This window comes from Trichechus manatus, unplaced genomic scaffold (assembly GCF_000243295.1).
Source record: "Trichechus manatus latirostris isolate Lorelei unplaced genomic scaffold, TriManLat1.0 scaffold00028, whole genome shotgun sequence".
In the NCBI taxonomy this organism is placed as follows: Eukaryota; Metazoa; Chordata; class Mammalia; order Sirenia; family Trichechidae; genus Trichechus; species Trichechus manatus.
Genome location: NW_004443964.1, coordinates 20,773,164 through 20,787,935, shown reverse-complemented (window position 1 = coordinate 20,787,935; position 14,772 = coordinate 20,773,164). Strand labels below are relative to the sequence as shown.

The window sequence follows — 14,772 nt, the reverse complement described above, 5'->3', positions numbered from 1 at the left end:
TAATAATAACTGCCATACATGTGACTGGGGCTTACCTACTCTCTCAACCTCACCTCTGTAGCGTGTGTGATAATATTCGCCTTTCACAGATGAAGCTTGGAGAGGAACACATTCAAAGTCACAACAGCTGGTAAGTGGCAGGTCCGTCTGGCTCCCCAGTTTCCCCACTGAATTACGCTGCCATTTTAGCTCTTAGTTTTCTCGTCTACCTCAAAAGGCGGTCGTTCCCCAGTTGATTCAAATGTGCAGCCAAGTTTGAGAACCATTGTTATAAATGCAGTGATTGTCAGCACTGACTGCACTTTGGAATCACCTGGGAAGATTTAAAAATACTGGCTGCAGGCCAGGGATTTCCCTTGTGTGGGAGGGAGGGAGGGGAGGCAGTGTAACTGGAAGGGGGCATGAGGGAGGCTTCTGGGGTTCTGGTGATGTTGTTTCTTCATCTGGGTGTTGACTACTTGGGGGTGTTCATTTTCGTGAAAATCACTGAGTTGTACATTTATGATTTGTGTACTTTTCTATATGCATATTATTCTACAGTAAAAAAAAAAAATGTTTAAAAAAAAGAAAATACAGGCTGTCATCAGCCAATTCACTGCCTCCTGAGAAGAGATAGTCTGTGGCCCTGGACTCTTCATCTTGAGGATGCTTTTTACAGTGTCAAGCAATTGTTGGCTCTGAGTCTATGCTGTCCCTGAAAACGAGCAGACAAACCCTGCTCTAACCGCTGATATGTCTCCTTTCTGGGCTGATGGTGAGCTTAGCTACAAAATGCCCACTGTTATTGCAGTAACAGTAATCAAGAACAGTCAGATCCTGTGGCTAGGTTCTACAGCTCTCCCCGCTCCACTGCCCCTGTTAGAGTCACATGACTCCAGGAACTAAGGCAGAAGGATGTAAACAGCTACAGCCCAGCACCCTTGGCCTAAGTTTCAAGTCCCTTGTAGACCTCTGCCTTGTAACATAATTTGGTTCACAGAGGTCCTGGTGGTGCAGTGGTTAAGCGTTTGGTTGCTAACCAAAAGGTCAGCAGTTGGAATCCTCCAGCCACTCCTTGGAAACCCTATGAGGCAGCTCTACTCTGTCCTATAGGGTCACTATGTGTTGGAATAGACTCAGTGGCAAAGGGTTTGGTTTTTTCCTTTGGAGGTATGTTCTCTTGTTCCTCAGTTACCGACTCTGATTTTCAGCTTGGCCCATGGCTACATCTCCCATGCTCCTTTGCAGTTAGGCATGGTCATGTGACTCATTCTGGCCAACAGAATGTAAGTGAAGTGGTATGTGCAGTTCTGAGAACTGCCCTAAAGAGAGGAGAGTGCTCTTCTCCTTCCCCTCCTCCCTCCTACTGCCTGGAATTTGGCATGGAAAGACTGCCTAATGGAATTTTGCCTTGCTCCCTAACGGTGGGGTTCCAGGTGTTAAAAACAATAAGATTTTGACAGTTAAAGAGATCAACTATTTATTAAGAGCGAGAGAGAAAGAGTGAGACATTTGCAAATGGGCAGTCAGTTCTAGAAAAGCTGTTTCAATTATTGCAAAGTGATTTTTTGCTTACATGCCACTTAACAATCTTGTGATAAAAGCAAGAATGTACAGTTGGGTCTTTGAAGACTATACAGTAGTGCAGAAGGACCAGTCACATGGAATACACAAAATCTTAGAGATATAAGTCTTGGGAAAAATAAATTTTAGGTTAAACATCTACCATCTGTTAACTTCAAAGTGAGCAGGGTCCTTGGGAAAACAAGAGTGGGCATTCTTGAGGGATTAACGAGGTTGATCTGCAGGGATATATTTAATGATAAGACACCAGAAGGCTTGGAAAGTTTAATTTTAGAGAGCTGTTTAATTTTAACACAGTCAAGGTGGAAGGCCAATATAGAGGGTACTCCAAGCCTGGGAGACCTTCCAAGGGCACCTTGAGAATCACAACTCTTTGGTGCCATCTCCAGCTACTCCGTATCAGCCCTGCCAGTCAAATAAGCTGGAGGATAACAGACCTGGAGCTATGGCTGCTGCCCTACTGGAGACAGGACACACTTTTAAAAAGATATTTGAACACAGTTCATCTCAGAGTGTTGAGGAACCAACAAGGCGAAATCAGAAGCCAAAGAGACCGTGACCCAAATCCCAGCTGGACTGCTGAGAATAATAGGGATATTAACCCCCACCTCCCAGGTCAGTAAACTTGCTCACCAACCACTCACAACTTCCTGGACATCCTACTTAAAATAGGTCACTGCTGGCCTCTGGTGGCCACTGGATAAATTGTGCAGCGAGTCGGCCTGAAGATGGGGATGTGAGAGCTTTTCCCCACTTCTGAATCTCCCTGATGCTGGGATACTCAACCATGCCAGATCCATCACCCCCTTTTTATAAAATATATTTTGTGTAATGATAGTAATTTTTTAAAAATTAATATACTTATTTTTAGAGAAGTTTTAGGTTTACAGAAAAATTGAGGATAAAATAGAGTTCCCATGTACACCCCTTCCCAAATATACACAGTGTTTCTCCTATTATGTCTTGTCTGTGTGGTACATTTGTTACAGCTGATGAACCAACATAACCAGTTGCTGTCAAGTTGATTCCAGCTCATAACGACCCTAAAGGACAGAGCAGAACTGCCTCAGGGTGTTCCCAAGGCTTTATGGAAGCCGACCCACATCTCTCTCCTGCAGAGCCACAGGTAGGTTCGAACTGCCAACTGTTTGGTTAGCAGCCGAGCACTTAACCACTGTACCACCAGGGCTCCCTGAATTATATTTTGTCTTATTATATCTTGTCTTAGTGTCGTATATTTGCTACAGTTGATGAACCAATATAAGGATATTATTATTAATGAAAGTCCATAGCTTATATTAGGTTCACTGTTTGTGCTGAACAGTTCTATGGATTTTGACAAATGCATAATTTCATGTATCTGACATTAGAATATCATGCTGAATGGTTTCACTGCCCTAAATATTCACTGTATTCCACCTGCTCATTCCTACTCCCTGCTTCCCCTGAGCTCCTGGCACCCAGTAATCTTTTACGGCCTCTGCAGTTTTGCTTTTTCCATTACGTCATATGGTTGGAATCATGTATAGTATGTAGCCTTTTCAGACTGGCTTCTTGCACTTAGCAATATGCATTTAAGTTTCTTTGTTTTTGTGGCTTGATAGCTCTTTTTTTTATTGCTGAGTATATTCCATTCTATGGATATACCAGTTTGTTTATCGATTCACCTATTGAAGGATATATTGGTTGCTTCCAATGTTTGGCAACTGTGAATAAAACTGCTGTAAACATTTATGTGAAGGTTTTCCTGTAGATGTAAGTTTTCGATGAACTTGGGTAAGTAGTTAAGAGTGTGATTGCTAGACTGTATGGTGAGACTATGTTTAGCTTTGTAAAAAATTGCCAAACTGTCTTCCAAAGTGGCTACAACATCTTATATTCCCACCAGCAATGAACGAGTTCCTGTTGTTCCACATCCTTAGCCAGCATTTTGTTTTGTCAGATGATAATAATTTTTAAATATTTTAAAACAGCTTTATTGAGGTATAATTGACATACAATTAGCTGTACATATTTATATAAACCATTGCTTCATAGATATATTTTTTATTGTTGTAGTTTAAATGAAGTTTACATTTCAAGTTAGTCTCCCATACAAAAATTTATACATACATTGTTATGTGACCCTACTTGCTCTCCCCATACTGTGACAGCACACGCCTCCTTTCCACCCGATTCCCCATGTCCATTCAACAAGCTCCTAACCCTCTGTGCCTTCCCGTCTCACCTCCAGACAGAAGCTGCCTGTTTACTCTCTTTTATCTACTTGAGCTAATAGGCATACTCCTCATGAGTATCTCTTTATGTCCCATAGTCCTTCTGTCTGAAGAGTTGGCCTGGAAAATTGTTTTAGTTCTGGGCTGATACAGAATGCAGGGGCTATGCTTTCTGGGGATCCTCCAGCCTCAGTCAGACATTAAGTCTGCTTTTCTTACTTGAATTTGAGTTCTGCACCCCATCTTTCTCCTGCTCCATCAGGGACTCTCTATTGTGTTGCCTGTCAGGGCAGTCATTGGTGGTAGTCAGGCACCATCTAGTTCTTCTGGTCTCAGGCTGATGAAGTCTCTGGTTTATGTGGCCCTTCTGTCTCTTGGGCTAATACTTTCCTTGTGTCTTTGGTGTTCTTCATTCTCCTTTACTCCAGGTGGTTGGGACTGACTGATGCATCTTAGATGGCCGCTTGCAAGCTTTTAAGACCCCAGACGCCACTCACCAAAGTAGGATGCAGAACATTTTCTTAGTAAACTTTGTTATGCCAGTTGACCTAGATGTCCCCTCAAAGCATGGTCTCCAGACCCCTACCCCTGCTACTCTGTCCCTCAAAGTGTTTGATTGTATTCAGCATACATATTTTTTAATTTTATCCTTTTAAAGGAATATTTGTCAAGGTATGATGATAGAACATATTTTATTTAACAGCTGTTCTGGATTGAACTTATCCCCCCAAAAGTTATGCTGAAGTCCTAACTCCTGTACCTGTAAATATGACCCTGTTTGGAAACAGGTCTTGGATGAGGGAGCTTTTCCTGCCTGGAACTCTAACTCTGCAGAGATGAGTTTATTCTGGGTCATCTGAGGCACCTGTAGTTTATTGGCCCCAAGTGGTACCTCATAAAGTGATGCCCCCAGAATGCCCTACTCCAGGGTTCTACCTCCACCCCTGCTGCCACTGGCTTTATATCCCAAGATGCAGTGTGCTGCTGCCCTGTGGGAGGATAAGTACAGAAGAGGTGGAGGGTACAGAAAGCACTGCTCACTTAGAAAGCCTCTTCCTACTTTCTGTCAGACCCTGCCATTCCATCTCAGAGGGTAGACTGGCCACCAGTGACTAAACATTCTCTCTCTTGCCTCCTCTTTGCTACAGTTGGTGGAAACTTCTTCCAGACTTCCTTGGTGGCTAATGATACTGAGATGTTCTGACCTTCATGGGGAGGTGACGGGTTGTTAGGCTAGCCATTCCACAGATTGACACCGACTATAATAGGCAGGACTGTTGTGGTTGCAAATAACAGAAACCCAACTCAATCTTGTTTATGTGAGAAGGGGCATTTATTGAATCACAGAAGTGCAGGAAGTATAAGGGTATATTTGGTTCCCAGGAAGAGTGACCTCTGGGACTGGAATCCGGCCTGGACTCTGCTCTGTCTTCTTGGAGTTTTATCCTCTCAGATGGGCTGTATCCACATGACTTAAAACTGTCAGCCTCTGGTCCCACACCCACAGGCCTCCCATAAGAAGCTGAGATGATGCACTTGGTTCCAATTCAAAATAGGCTGATGGGGCATAGGCACACCCTGTTGCCTGGTGGGGCAGGGCTCTGTGACTGGCAGCCACCATTAGAACCCCATGGTGGGAGTGTGGGGTGAGAGGAAGGAGTTCTCACAAAGATGGCAGTGTTCCCAGAAGGGAAGGGGGGTAGGCAGACAGAATAACCAGTACTCTCTACCCTGTTACACCCAGAGGTCTTCATCACAGTTGTCCCCATCCTCCCAGACCCGTCTGCCATTTTGACTGTAGCTTGCATAAGCCTCAAGCCTGAGCCAATTTGCATGGTTAAGACAGTGTATTCCCATGCAAGTGATGACATCATAGAGACTAGGTTCCAGAAGGCTGAGATGGCCCAGCACTCCTGCCTTTCTTAGAACATGGAGAGCTGTGAGCTGAGAGGCAGCGGGATATAGTTTGTGAAGAAGAGGTGGTTCCCGTCTCAAACGGCCTTGCTCTACAGATCCTCACAGAAAGCCCTGGGCTGGCTGAGGCCTGGGTCAGAGAGGGATGGGAGAGAGGTAAGGTTTTGTGCGAGAGGTGGGAATGCACCTGCTGGAACCACTGCCTTGGTCTGTCTTCCCCAAGGGGACCCCAAGAAGGGGCTTTATGGCACAGATGGAGCTTTCTGATTCCCAAGGCTCAGTGACACCTATCTTTGAGGGAACTTACGGGGTCTGGGTAGCATAGGATTGCCAGAAAAAATATTGCATGGGCCATACTTATACTAAAAAATTACTTGTTGTTTATCTGCAATTCTAATTTAATTGAGCATCCAGTAATTTTGTTTGCTAAATCTGGCAACCCTAGGGAAGGAGAGAGAAGACGAAAAGAATGGCCCCAAGCTCAGGCTAGGGTGGAGTGACTCTTAGAAGGCAGCACAGAAGATCTGTGAGGAAACAGGGCTACTAGGGCAGCCATCTTGTCCAAGCAAAAGCTGGCCTGACACCTGAAGCTGGTGGATGAAGGAGCCTTGACCTTTGCCCTCAGGAACATACAACTCAGTTTAAGGGGAAATGCATGCACGCACGAGTGAACACATGCACACACGCACACACACACAGAGTGACAGAAATAGCCCCACTCATTGTTTTCATGGCATTGACTGTTTGAAGAATAATCAACCAAACCAGTTGCCACTGAGTTGACTCCTACTCATGGTGACCCCATGTGTGTCAGAGTAGAACTGTGCTCCACAGGGTTCTCCGTGGCTCATCTTTCAGAAGTAGATTGCCAGGCCTTTCTTTTGAGGCACCTCTGGGTGGCCTCGAATCCCTGACCTTTCCGTTAGCAGCTGAGCATGTTAACTGTTTGAACTACCTGGGGACTCTGAGCGGCCAGTTATTTTATAGATTTTTCCTCAGTTTGGATTTGTCTGATGTTTCCTTAGGATTAGATACAGGTTATGCATCCTGGGCCAGAATACTATATAAGTGATGCTGTGTCTTTCTCAGGGTATCCATCTGGAGGCACACAATGTCCTTTGTCCCTCATTAGTGATGTTAATTTTTATCACAAGGTCAAAGTGCTGTCTGGTTTCTCCACTGTATAGTTACTGTTTTTCCTACATGCAACTGATAAGCAATCTGTGGGGAGACACTTTAAGTTCCTCATCAAGCTTACCACCACCTTAATTTAGCATCCATTGATGATTCTTGCTGGAACTATGGTGGTTGCTCAATGGTGATTTTCCAACTCCATGATGGCCTCCAAATTTATCAGTCAGCATCTTACTGTCAGGAAGAGCCTTCTCTTCACCCCCATATGTTATCTATTTGTCTTTTTACTATTATTATGGGCTTATAGATTCCTATTTTACTCAGTGATTACAATCTGCTACTATCATTTATTTTGATGATCAAACTGGCCCAGATTATCTTAGAAACCATTCGGCAATGGTTTCTTAGATATGACACCAAAAGTGTAGACAACAGCAACAAAAATAGATAAATTGGACATCATCAAAATTAAAAACTTTTGTGCTTCAAAGGACACCATCAAGAAAGTGAAAGGACAACCCAAAGAATGGGAGAAAAATTTTGCAAATCATATATCTAAGGGACTTGTATCTAGAATATATTAAGAACTATTACAACTCACTAATAAAAGGATGAATAACCCAATTAAAAATGGGTAAAGAATCTGCATCAACATTTCTCCAAAAAAAGATATAAATGGCCAATAGGCACACGAAAAGATGATCAACATTATTAGCCATCAGGGAAACGCAAATCAAAACCACAGTGAGATACCACTTCACACTCACTAAGATAGCTATAATTAAAAAGACAAGGATGTGGAGAAACTGGAACCCTCATAAATTGTTGGTAGAAATGTAAAATGGTACAGCCACTTTGGAAAACAGTGTGGCAGTTCCTCAAAAAGTTAAACATAGAATTACCATATAACCCAGGAATTCCACTCCTAGGCATATACCCAAAAGAAGTTAAACCATGTGTCCCTATAAAAACTTGCACATGAATGTTCACCTCAGTATTATCAGTATTATTCATAATAGCCAAAAGGTAGAAACAACCCAAATGTCCATCAACTGATGAATGGATAAATAAATTGTGGTATATTCATATAATGGAATATTATTCAACAACAAAAAGAAATAAAGTACTGATACATGCTACAACACTGGTGAACCTTACCTTGATAACATTATACTAAATGAAAGAAGCCAGATGCAAAAGGCCACATATTTTAAGATTCCATTTATATGAAATGTCCTGAATAGGCAAATCCACAGAGACAGAAAGTAGATTAGTGGTTGCCTAGGGCTTGGGGTAGAGGGAGATGGGGAGTAACTGTTAACAGGTACAGGGTTTCTTTTTGGGGCGATGAAAATGTTCAAAAATTGATTATGTGATAGTTGCACAACTTTGTGAATATACTAAAAACTTTAAATGGGTGAATTGTATGGTATATGAATTATATCTCAATAAAGCTGTTACCAAATAAAAAATTCTTCCAGATTTGGCCAATGGGTGCCCCTTTGAGCTGGCTTTTGTGTCCATTTGACACGCCTCCATAGTTATTTTGAGTACTTCCTTGCTTTGTGGCACAGCAAGATAATCCAGGCTTTTCGCATACCTTTTCCTGCTTGATCCAGGGAATCAGCCATTTTCCAAAGAGTCCTGGTTCCTTTTTGTGGGAAATATTATTTAGAAACCAAGGTCTGGGCATTTATTATTTCATGTAATCATCACAACAACCCTGTTAAGTATATATTAGCATGTCTTCATTTTACAAATCAAGAACAGAGAGATTAAGTACATTGCCCAAGTCACACAGCGGGGGGGAGATTAGCACCCAGTATCCTGGCCCTTCCTGTGTAAGCACATGCTCAGATACACACACAAATGCTGGTAAAGCATAGTCCTCATTAATCTTCTCTGCCAGCCTTACTCCCCACCCCAGTACCCAAGTGTTGCCCGTAGCTGAGTGCCCATTAAAAGAGTGATAATAGCCAAAAGAAGGATGGGGAACTACAGATACTTGAAGCTGGGCAGTGGCTACATGGGGATTCAAGATACTATTTTCTCTCCTTTTGTAAATGTTTACAATGTCCCATAATTTAAAAAAATCTTTAGAAACTAACATTTTATTTTAAAATAATTATTTTCATTATTACTAATTCTCATTATTTTAAAACAATGAGAAGAAAGAGTCTGGAAACAGCCCAGTGGGGAGCAGTGAGTAAGCGAGGCTATTTGACCACTCTATCCTGATTTTTCAGGCCCTCAGAGAACACCAGCAGGAAGTCTATGAGACCCTAAGAATGGCAGACCCTCAACGGCACCTTTCCCCTCCAAGGATGATGAGGGCGCTACTCATCTCCTTGGTTAGCTGTCTCCTTGCCGTAAATCAGGCCATAATAATGCACCGCTGTGACGTAGCCAAGTTGCTTCATAAAGAGGACTTGCATGGGTTTGAGGGCTACCCCTTGAGTGCCTGTGAGTACCATTTCCTCAGCCCTCCTGCCCATTTCTTCTCTCCTAGTCACGCCCTACATGGCCACCGTTCTCTTTCTCTCCCATCCATCTTCCAAAACCAAGTTTCAAAAACAACCCTTTCCAAAAAGCCTTTCCCAACACTCATTCAGCAGTTATTAACTGAGCACTGATTATGTGCCAGGAACTGTTTTAGGCACTTGGGATATAGAGATGTACAAAGTTCCTCCTTCCCTCATAATACTCACATTCTAGAAGAGGAGACCAGCAATAAACAAACACACAACTATATGTAGTGTTATCTGGTGATAAACACTATGAAGAATAAAGTAGGCGGAGGGTTAGGCAACGCTGTTCTAGACAGAGAAGGGAAGGCCTCTCTGAGGAGGGGACTTTGAACAGTGCTAAATGAAGTGAGGGACTCGGCCACTCAAATGTCTGGTGGAATAGCATTCCAGGCAGAGGGAACAGCCAATGCAAAAGCTTCATCCTCCATGGAAGAGATTTCTCTCTTGCACTTGGCCCAGAATTTGTGCATACATGCCTTGTGTCATTTTCTTCTTCTACCTTGCTTTATGGTTTTTAGGTGTATCATCTTCTTGTACTACAGGCCCATGAAGGCAGCATTTGTGTTTGACCCATCTATATGTTCCTCACAGGGCTTTATACCCTTCCTGGCACAGAGTACGCGCTTATTAAGTGAAGAAAGGATGGACGGATGGATGGATGGATGGATGGATAAGTAGTTGTCTTGATGGATGGGTGAATGGATGGCTGGATGGATAGGTGAGATGTATTAATGGGTGGGTGGACAGGTGGAAGGATGGGAAGAGAGGCCAATGGGTATTTCTTTCTAGCCCTCTAGCCCCATCTAGCCTCTTGGGCCTGGCTCCTTTCTTTTGATGCCTTGTCTCTAAATCCTGACCCTCTTCTCCCTGACCTAAGGGTTGTGCCTGGCTTTTGTGGAAAGCAAGTTCAACGCATCAAAGATAAAAGAAAATGCAGACGGCAGCTTTGACTATGGCATCTTCCAGATCAACAGCCACTACTGGTGCAATGATTATCTGAGTCACTCAGAAAACCTTTGCCACACGGACTGTATAGGTCTGGCCAGGGCCCCAGGGTGGGAGAGGGGAGACTAGGTTCTACTCACAGGACTTCTCACCATAGCCAGGGAATGCCCCAGAAAGGTGATCCAAGGAATCCGGGAATCCCTTTACCGAACAGAGAGTTAGACTAGTGGCCCTAATGTCCATCCAGTTAGGAGATTCTGCAGGTCCTCAAGCTCTGCACGGCCAGTAGTAGTAGAGCAGTGGCAGCAGCCAACACTTACCGAGAGCTTATTATGGTACTATGCGCAGCTGATTTCATCCTGTCAACTCTCCATTAGTGGAAACAACTATGATTCCCACTTTACAGATGAGCAAACTGAGGCGTATAGAGAGAACCAGTACTAAATGCTAGACTGGTGGCCTTGCAGCATCACCTCCAGCCACTAAGTAATACTGCCTTTGGCTAATGGCGAAGTGTAAACTCCCCACCTCTGAGGTGATCCAGGAGGCTCAACAGGGTCCATGACTCTGCCCCTCACTTCCTCCTTCATACTCTGCTTAATATCCCTGGGCTCCTCACTTGGAGAGCCCCCCTCATCAGGCAGGACTTCACCTTAGCTCCTGTGCTGCCTGTTTTGGTATTTCCTCTCCCTCGAAACTTTGGGTGAAACACTGTTTGTTCTGGTTAGGAAGTATGGTAGTGAACAGGCCCAAATCTCAGTCCTCCTGCGCCCTTCCCCCGCCCCAACCCTGACCTCCAGCAGCCATTGTAGGGATGTCTAAATGGACCCCTGGAAGGGAGGCCTTGCCTAATCTAGAAATACTAGGTCTCTGGGCAGCACATGCCTATTAGGGAGGGCCAGTTTCTACCTCAGTCTTTGGGATTGTCCTCTGTGCGCTTACAGGTATTCTCTTCCTCCCTTCAGAACTGCTGAACCCTGACCTTCTCTCAACCGTCAACTGTGTGAAAAAGATCGTATCCGGAGGAGGGGGTTTGAACAACTGGTGAGGAGAACACTGGGACTGAGTTAACTGGCAGAGCCCCCTAAGAATGGTGGATGTGATAGAGAAAGGGGCAAGGACCTGTGGGCTCTCCCCTTCAGCAGTCTAGATGAATGTGGTATAGTGGAAGCGCTTGGAAGTCTGAGTTAGAAGACTTGGGATCTGGTTCTTTCCCTAACAGGGTATTAGCAAAACTCTTGGTTGCACTAACAGAAAACAACTTGAGTTAACTGAGAGAAATTTATTCTGTGAGAACAGGGTGTCTCACTGAGCCTACCCACAGGGGTGCAGCTGGGCCTCAGGAAGAGAATGGAACCAGGACTGGAAACTGTCAGCAAGTTTTCAGTGGCAGGTTTCTGCTTCTCCTGGTACTTTTGCTCACTACTCTCTCTCTGCAGACCAGTTTCTCTGCTGCTCGGTGCACAGAACAGACTAAGCCTGCCCCAAGTTTATAGGCTAAAGTTCTAGGCACCCATAGACAGCTAGGCTCAGAACCAATCCAAGTTCCTGGGATAGAGAATCTGATTGGTTCAGTTTGGATCAGGTGTTTCCCTTTGGTCCAGCTGTAGCCATGGGAGAGGTTAGGCAACACAATCATGACTACCACAGGGGCCCTCTCTTCATAACTGAGAGCAACATTTTCCATAAAATGATGTACTACTCATCAGCTGGGCAGACACCTCCAAAGCTGTCAACTCACAGATGGTGGACATTGGGATGGGATGGTCACCCAACTTTCCTGAGCTTCAGGCTGGATATACAAATCTGCTCTGGCTGCCTCTAACAGGTGACTGTGAGGATGGAAGGAGTTAAATGTCTTGCCTACTCTGAAACACCTCACAAATGAAGGAATATTGATGATCAGTAGGGCTTATCCTGTCTGAAAGGAGACTCAATGGGATTTTTTTTTTTCAGTCACACTTGGCCCTCTAAAACAGTACTCTCCCCCTTCAGAGGAAGATGAGGATTTGAAAATGTGGAAACATACTGAATGGGGAAGAGGACAAACACCAGGGATGAGGGATGTTTAAAGGAAGAACCAGAGGGACCACTAAAGGACAACCCAGAGAACTAGGAATGAAGGGAATTCTGGGTGTTTCTCTGCATGGAAGACTCACCAAGAGCTGTGTCATGTGTGTGGAGAAGAAACTACTAAATGGGAAAGCAAGAACCATATCTTTTTTCTCCACAGGATAGAATGGAAGCTGCACTGTTCAGGCCGGCCACTCTCCTACTGGATGACAGGATGTCGACTGGCATGAGCCAGGGTGCAGGCTTACTGTGAAGTTATTCCAGAACTGCTGCCCTCACCTGGGAATTCTTGATTTCTTCTTCCTCTTGCCTCCACTTTATGTAATTTTCTTCCCTCCCCATTTACAATTAATACTGACCAGAGCCCCAGGCATAAATGGTTCCCTCAGGCTTCCTCCTTGTTCCCATCCAGGGCCCAGGCGCCTGGTTCCTGATTGTCATTTGCAAACTCAGAGGACCACAGTGAAGAAGCTTCTATATTTTTAAAATTATTAAAGTATTCCCTATGGAAAGAATGTATTAATTTATTCATTAATTCCATGTGTATTTGAGTGCCTAGTACACTAGGAGTGTGCAAGACCAAACACAACTATTGCTCTCCAGGTGTTCATAATCTAGGAGGAGAAGCAGAGACACACACAAATAATTACAATGGATAATAAAATCTACAATTATTAGTTTGATACAGTATCAGTATCCGAGTAATTCCCCCAAAGTCACCTGTTCTAGAAGTAAAAGAGAAAGTTGAGAAGTAGGTAATGGGTGGGGCTGAGGGTCTGGTGTAGTGATGGGATGTGGAAATGGTGCCAGGTGCCAATGATGTTGGGGTGCTTTGGGAGAATGGACTAGAAGCTAGGTTTTTAAAGATGGCTTCTTTGGATAGAAACCAGTTTGCTTGGAGGGCGCTGAGGTGGAGAGGAACCTGCTTAAGGACAAGGCAAAGGCAGAAAAGGAGCAGGTGGAGGATTGTCCTGCTCATATCCACCGTCAGTAGTGTCAGACCAAACTGGGGTGTTACCTCCGGGCCTCAGCTGTTTCACCGATAAAATGAGAGATTTGACTCCTCAGTAGTTTCCAAACTTTTGGATTTCACAGACCAGAGAACCATCAATCAAAAATTTAAGACTGTGATAAGATTTCCAACTTTTTATTTTAATGCTCAAGTAGGATTATTAATCAAAATAACTACCATCTATTTATCAGCATCTCTTCATAAAACAATTCTTATCTCCAAAATTGTACAGCAGTTATAATCTTACAGCAATAAAATGGAGTCAGTAGCTTTTGCTTTATGAAATTAAATAAACAAAAAACGTGATTATATTATCCTTTTCTCATTTTGCGAAAACCTGAAAACTTCCTCACAGGCCAACACAGGTTTGAGGACCAGTATTTGGGAAACCACATGAGGCATGTTTTACACTGTCTCTTCTGACTCAGACATTCTAGGATTAAAATAAGAGTTTTGGGACCTACTTTACCTCTCTGTTACTCTGGCAAATATCTGACTCTTAAAATGCCTAGAACACCCCTTCTCAGGCATCACCATTTCCAATTTTGGGGCCCTACTTGGACCCACTCTTAGATTTTCCAAATTTATCTTTCCTCCTCTCCCCACTCACCTCCCCCCACAAACATACGTACACAATTTACCAGAATCATGTAGGACTCTCGGAATTCTTTTAAAAGGATTTCATACTAAAATGTTAGCGGCTTAGTGAGTGTTATGGATTGAATTGTGGCCCCCAAAAATGTCTGTCAACTTGGCTAGGCCACGATTCCCAGCATTGTGTGGTTGTTCTCTGTTTTGTGATCTGATGTGATTATCCTACATGTTGTAAATCCTAACCTCTATGATGTTAATGAGGCAGGATTAGAGACAGTTATGTTAATGAGACCGGACTCAATCTACCAGTAGGCTGTATTTTGAGTCAATCTCTTGAGGTACAAAAGAGAGAAGCAGCAGAGAGGAGAGGGACCTCCTACCACCAAGAATGAAGAACTAGGAGAGGAGTGTGTACTTTGGACCCAGGGTCTCTGCACTGAGAAGCCCCTCGACCAGGGGAAGATTGATGACAAGGACTTGCCCCTAGAGCTGACAGAAGGAGAAAGCCTTCCCCTAGAGCAGGCGCCTTGAATTTGACTTCTAGCCTCCCAAACTGTGAGAGAATAAATTTCCCTTTGTTAAAGCCACCCACTTGTGGTATTTCTATTACAGCAGCACTAGATAATTAAGACAGTGAGTTATACCTTGATTTGCATATTTTAAACTCCTGAAAGCACTCTTAAAGGATTGCATCTTTAGTGGTCATTTCTGATCTAGCTTCTGGAAATCTTTTTAAAGCTCAGTAAGTATTTCTACCTAATTCTCTAGTCCCCTTCTCTAGGAGTAAAGATAA

General features: G+C 43.7%; 2 protein-coding genes across 2 annotated transcripts in view; one reads left to right on the top strand and one right to left on the bottom strand.

Annotated features, from left to right (window-relative positions):
• PLEKHM1 (pleckstrin homology and RUN domain containing M1) overlaps window positions 1-14,772 on the bottom strand; it is a 621,215-nt gene that overhangs the window by 555,288 nt on the left and 51,155 nt on the right. The gene's annotated exons all lie outside the window — the stretch shown is intronic.
• LYZL6 (lysozyme like 6) lies at window positions 9,152-13,341 on the top strand. Its single transcript, XM_004374269.2, has 4 exons — window positions 9,152-9,290; window positions 10,233-10,391; window positions 11,266-11,344; window positions 12,534-13,341. Exons 1-4 carry the CDS (start codon window positions 9,152-9,154, stop codon window positions 12,601-12,603), a joined length of 447 nt encoding a protein of 148 aa, XP_004374326.1. The 3' UTR covers window positions 12,604-13,341.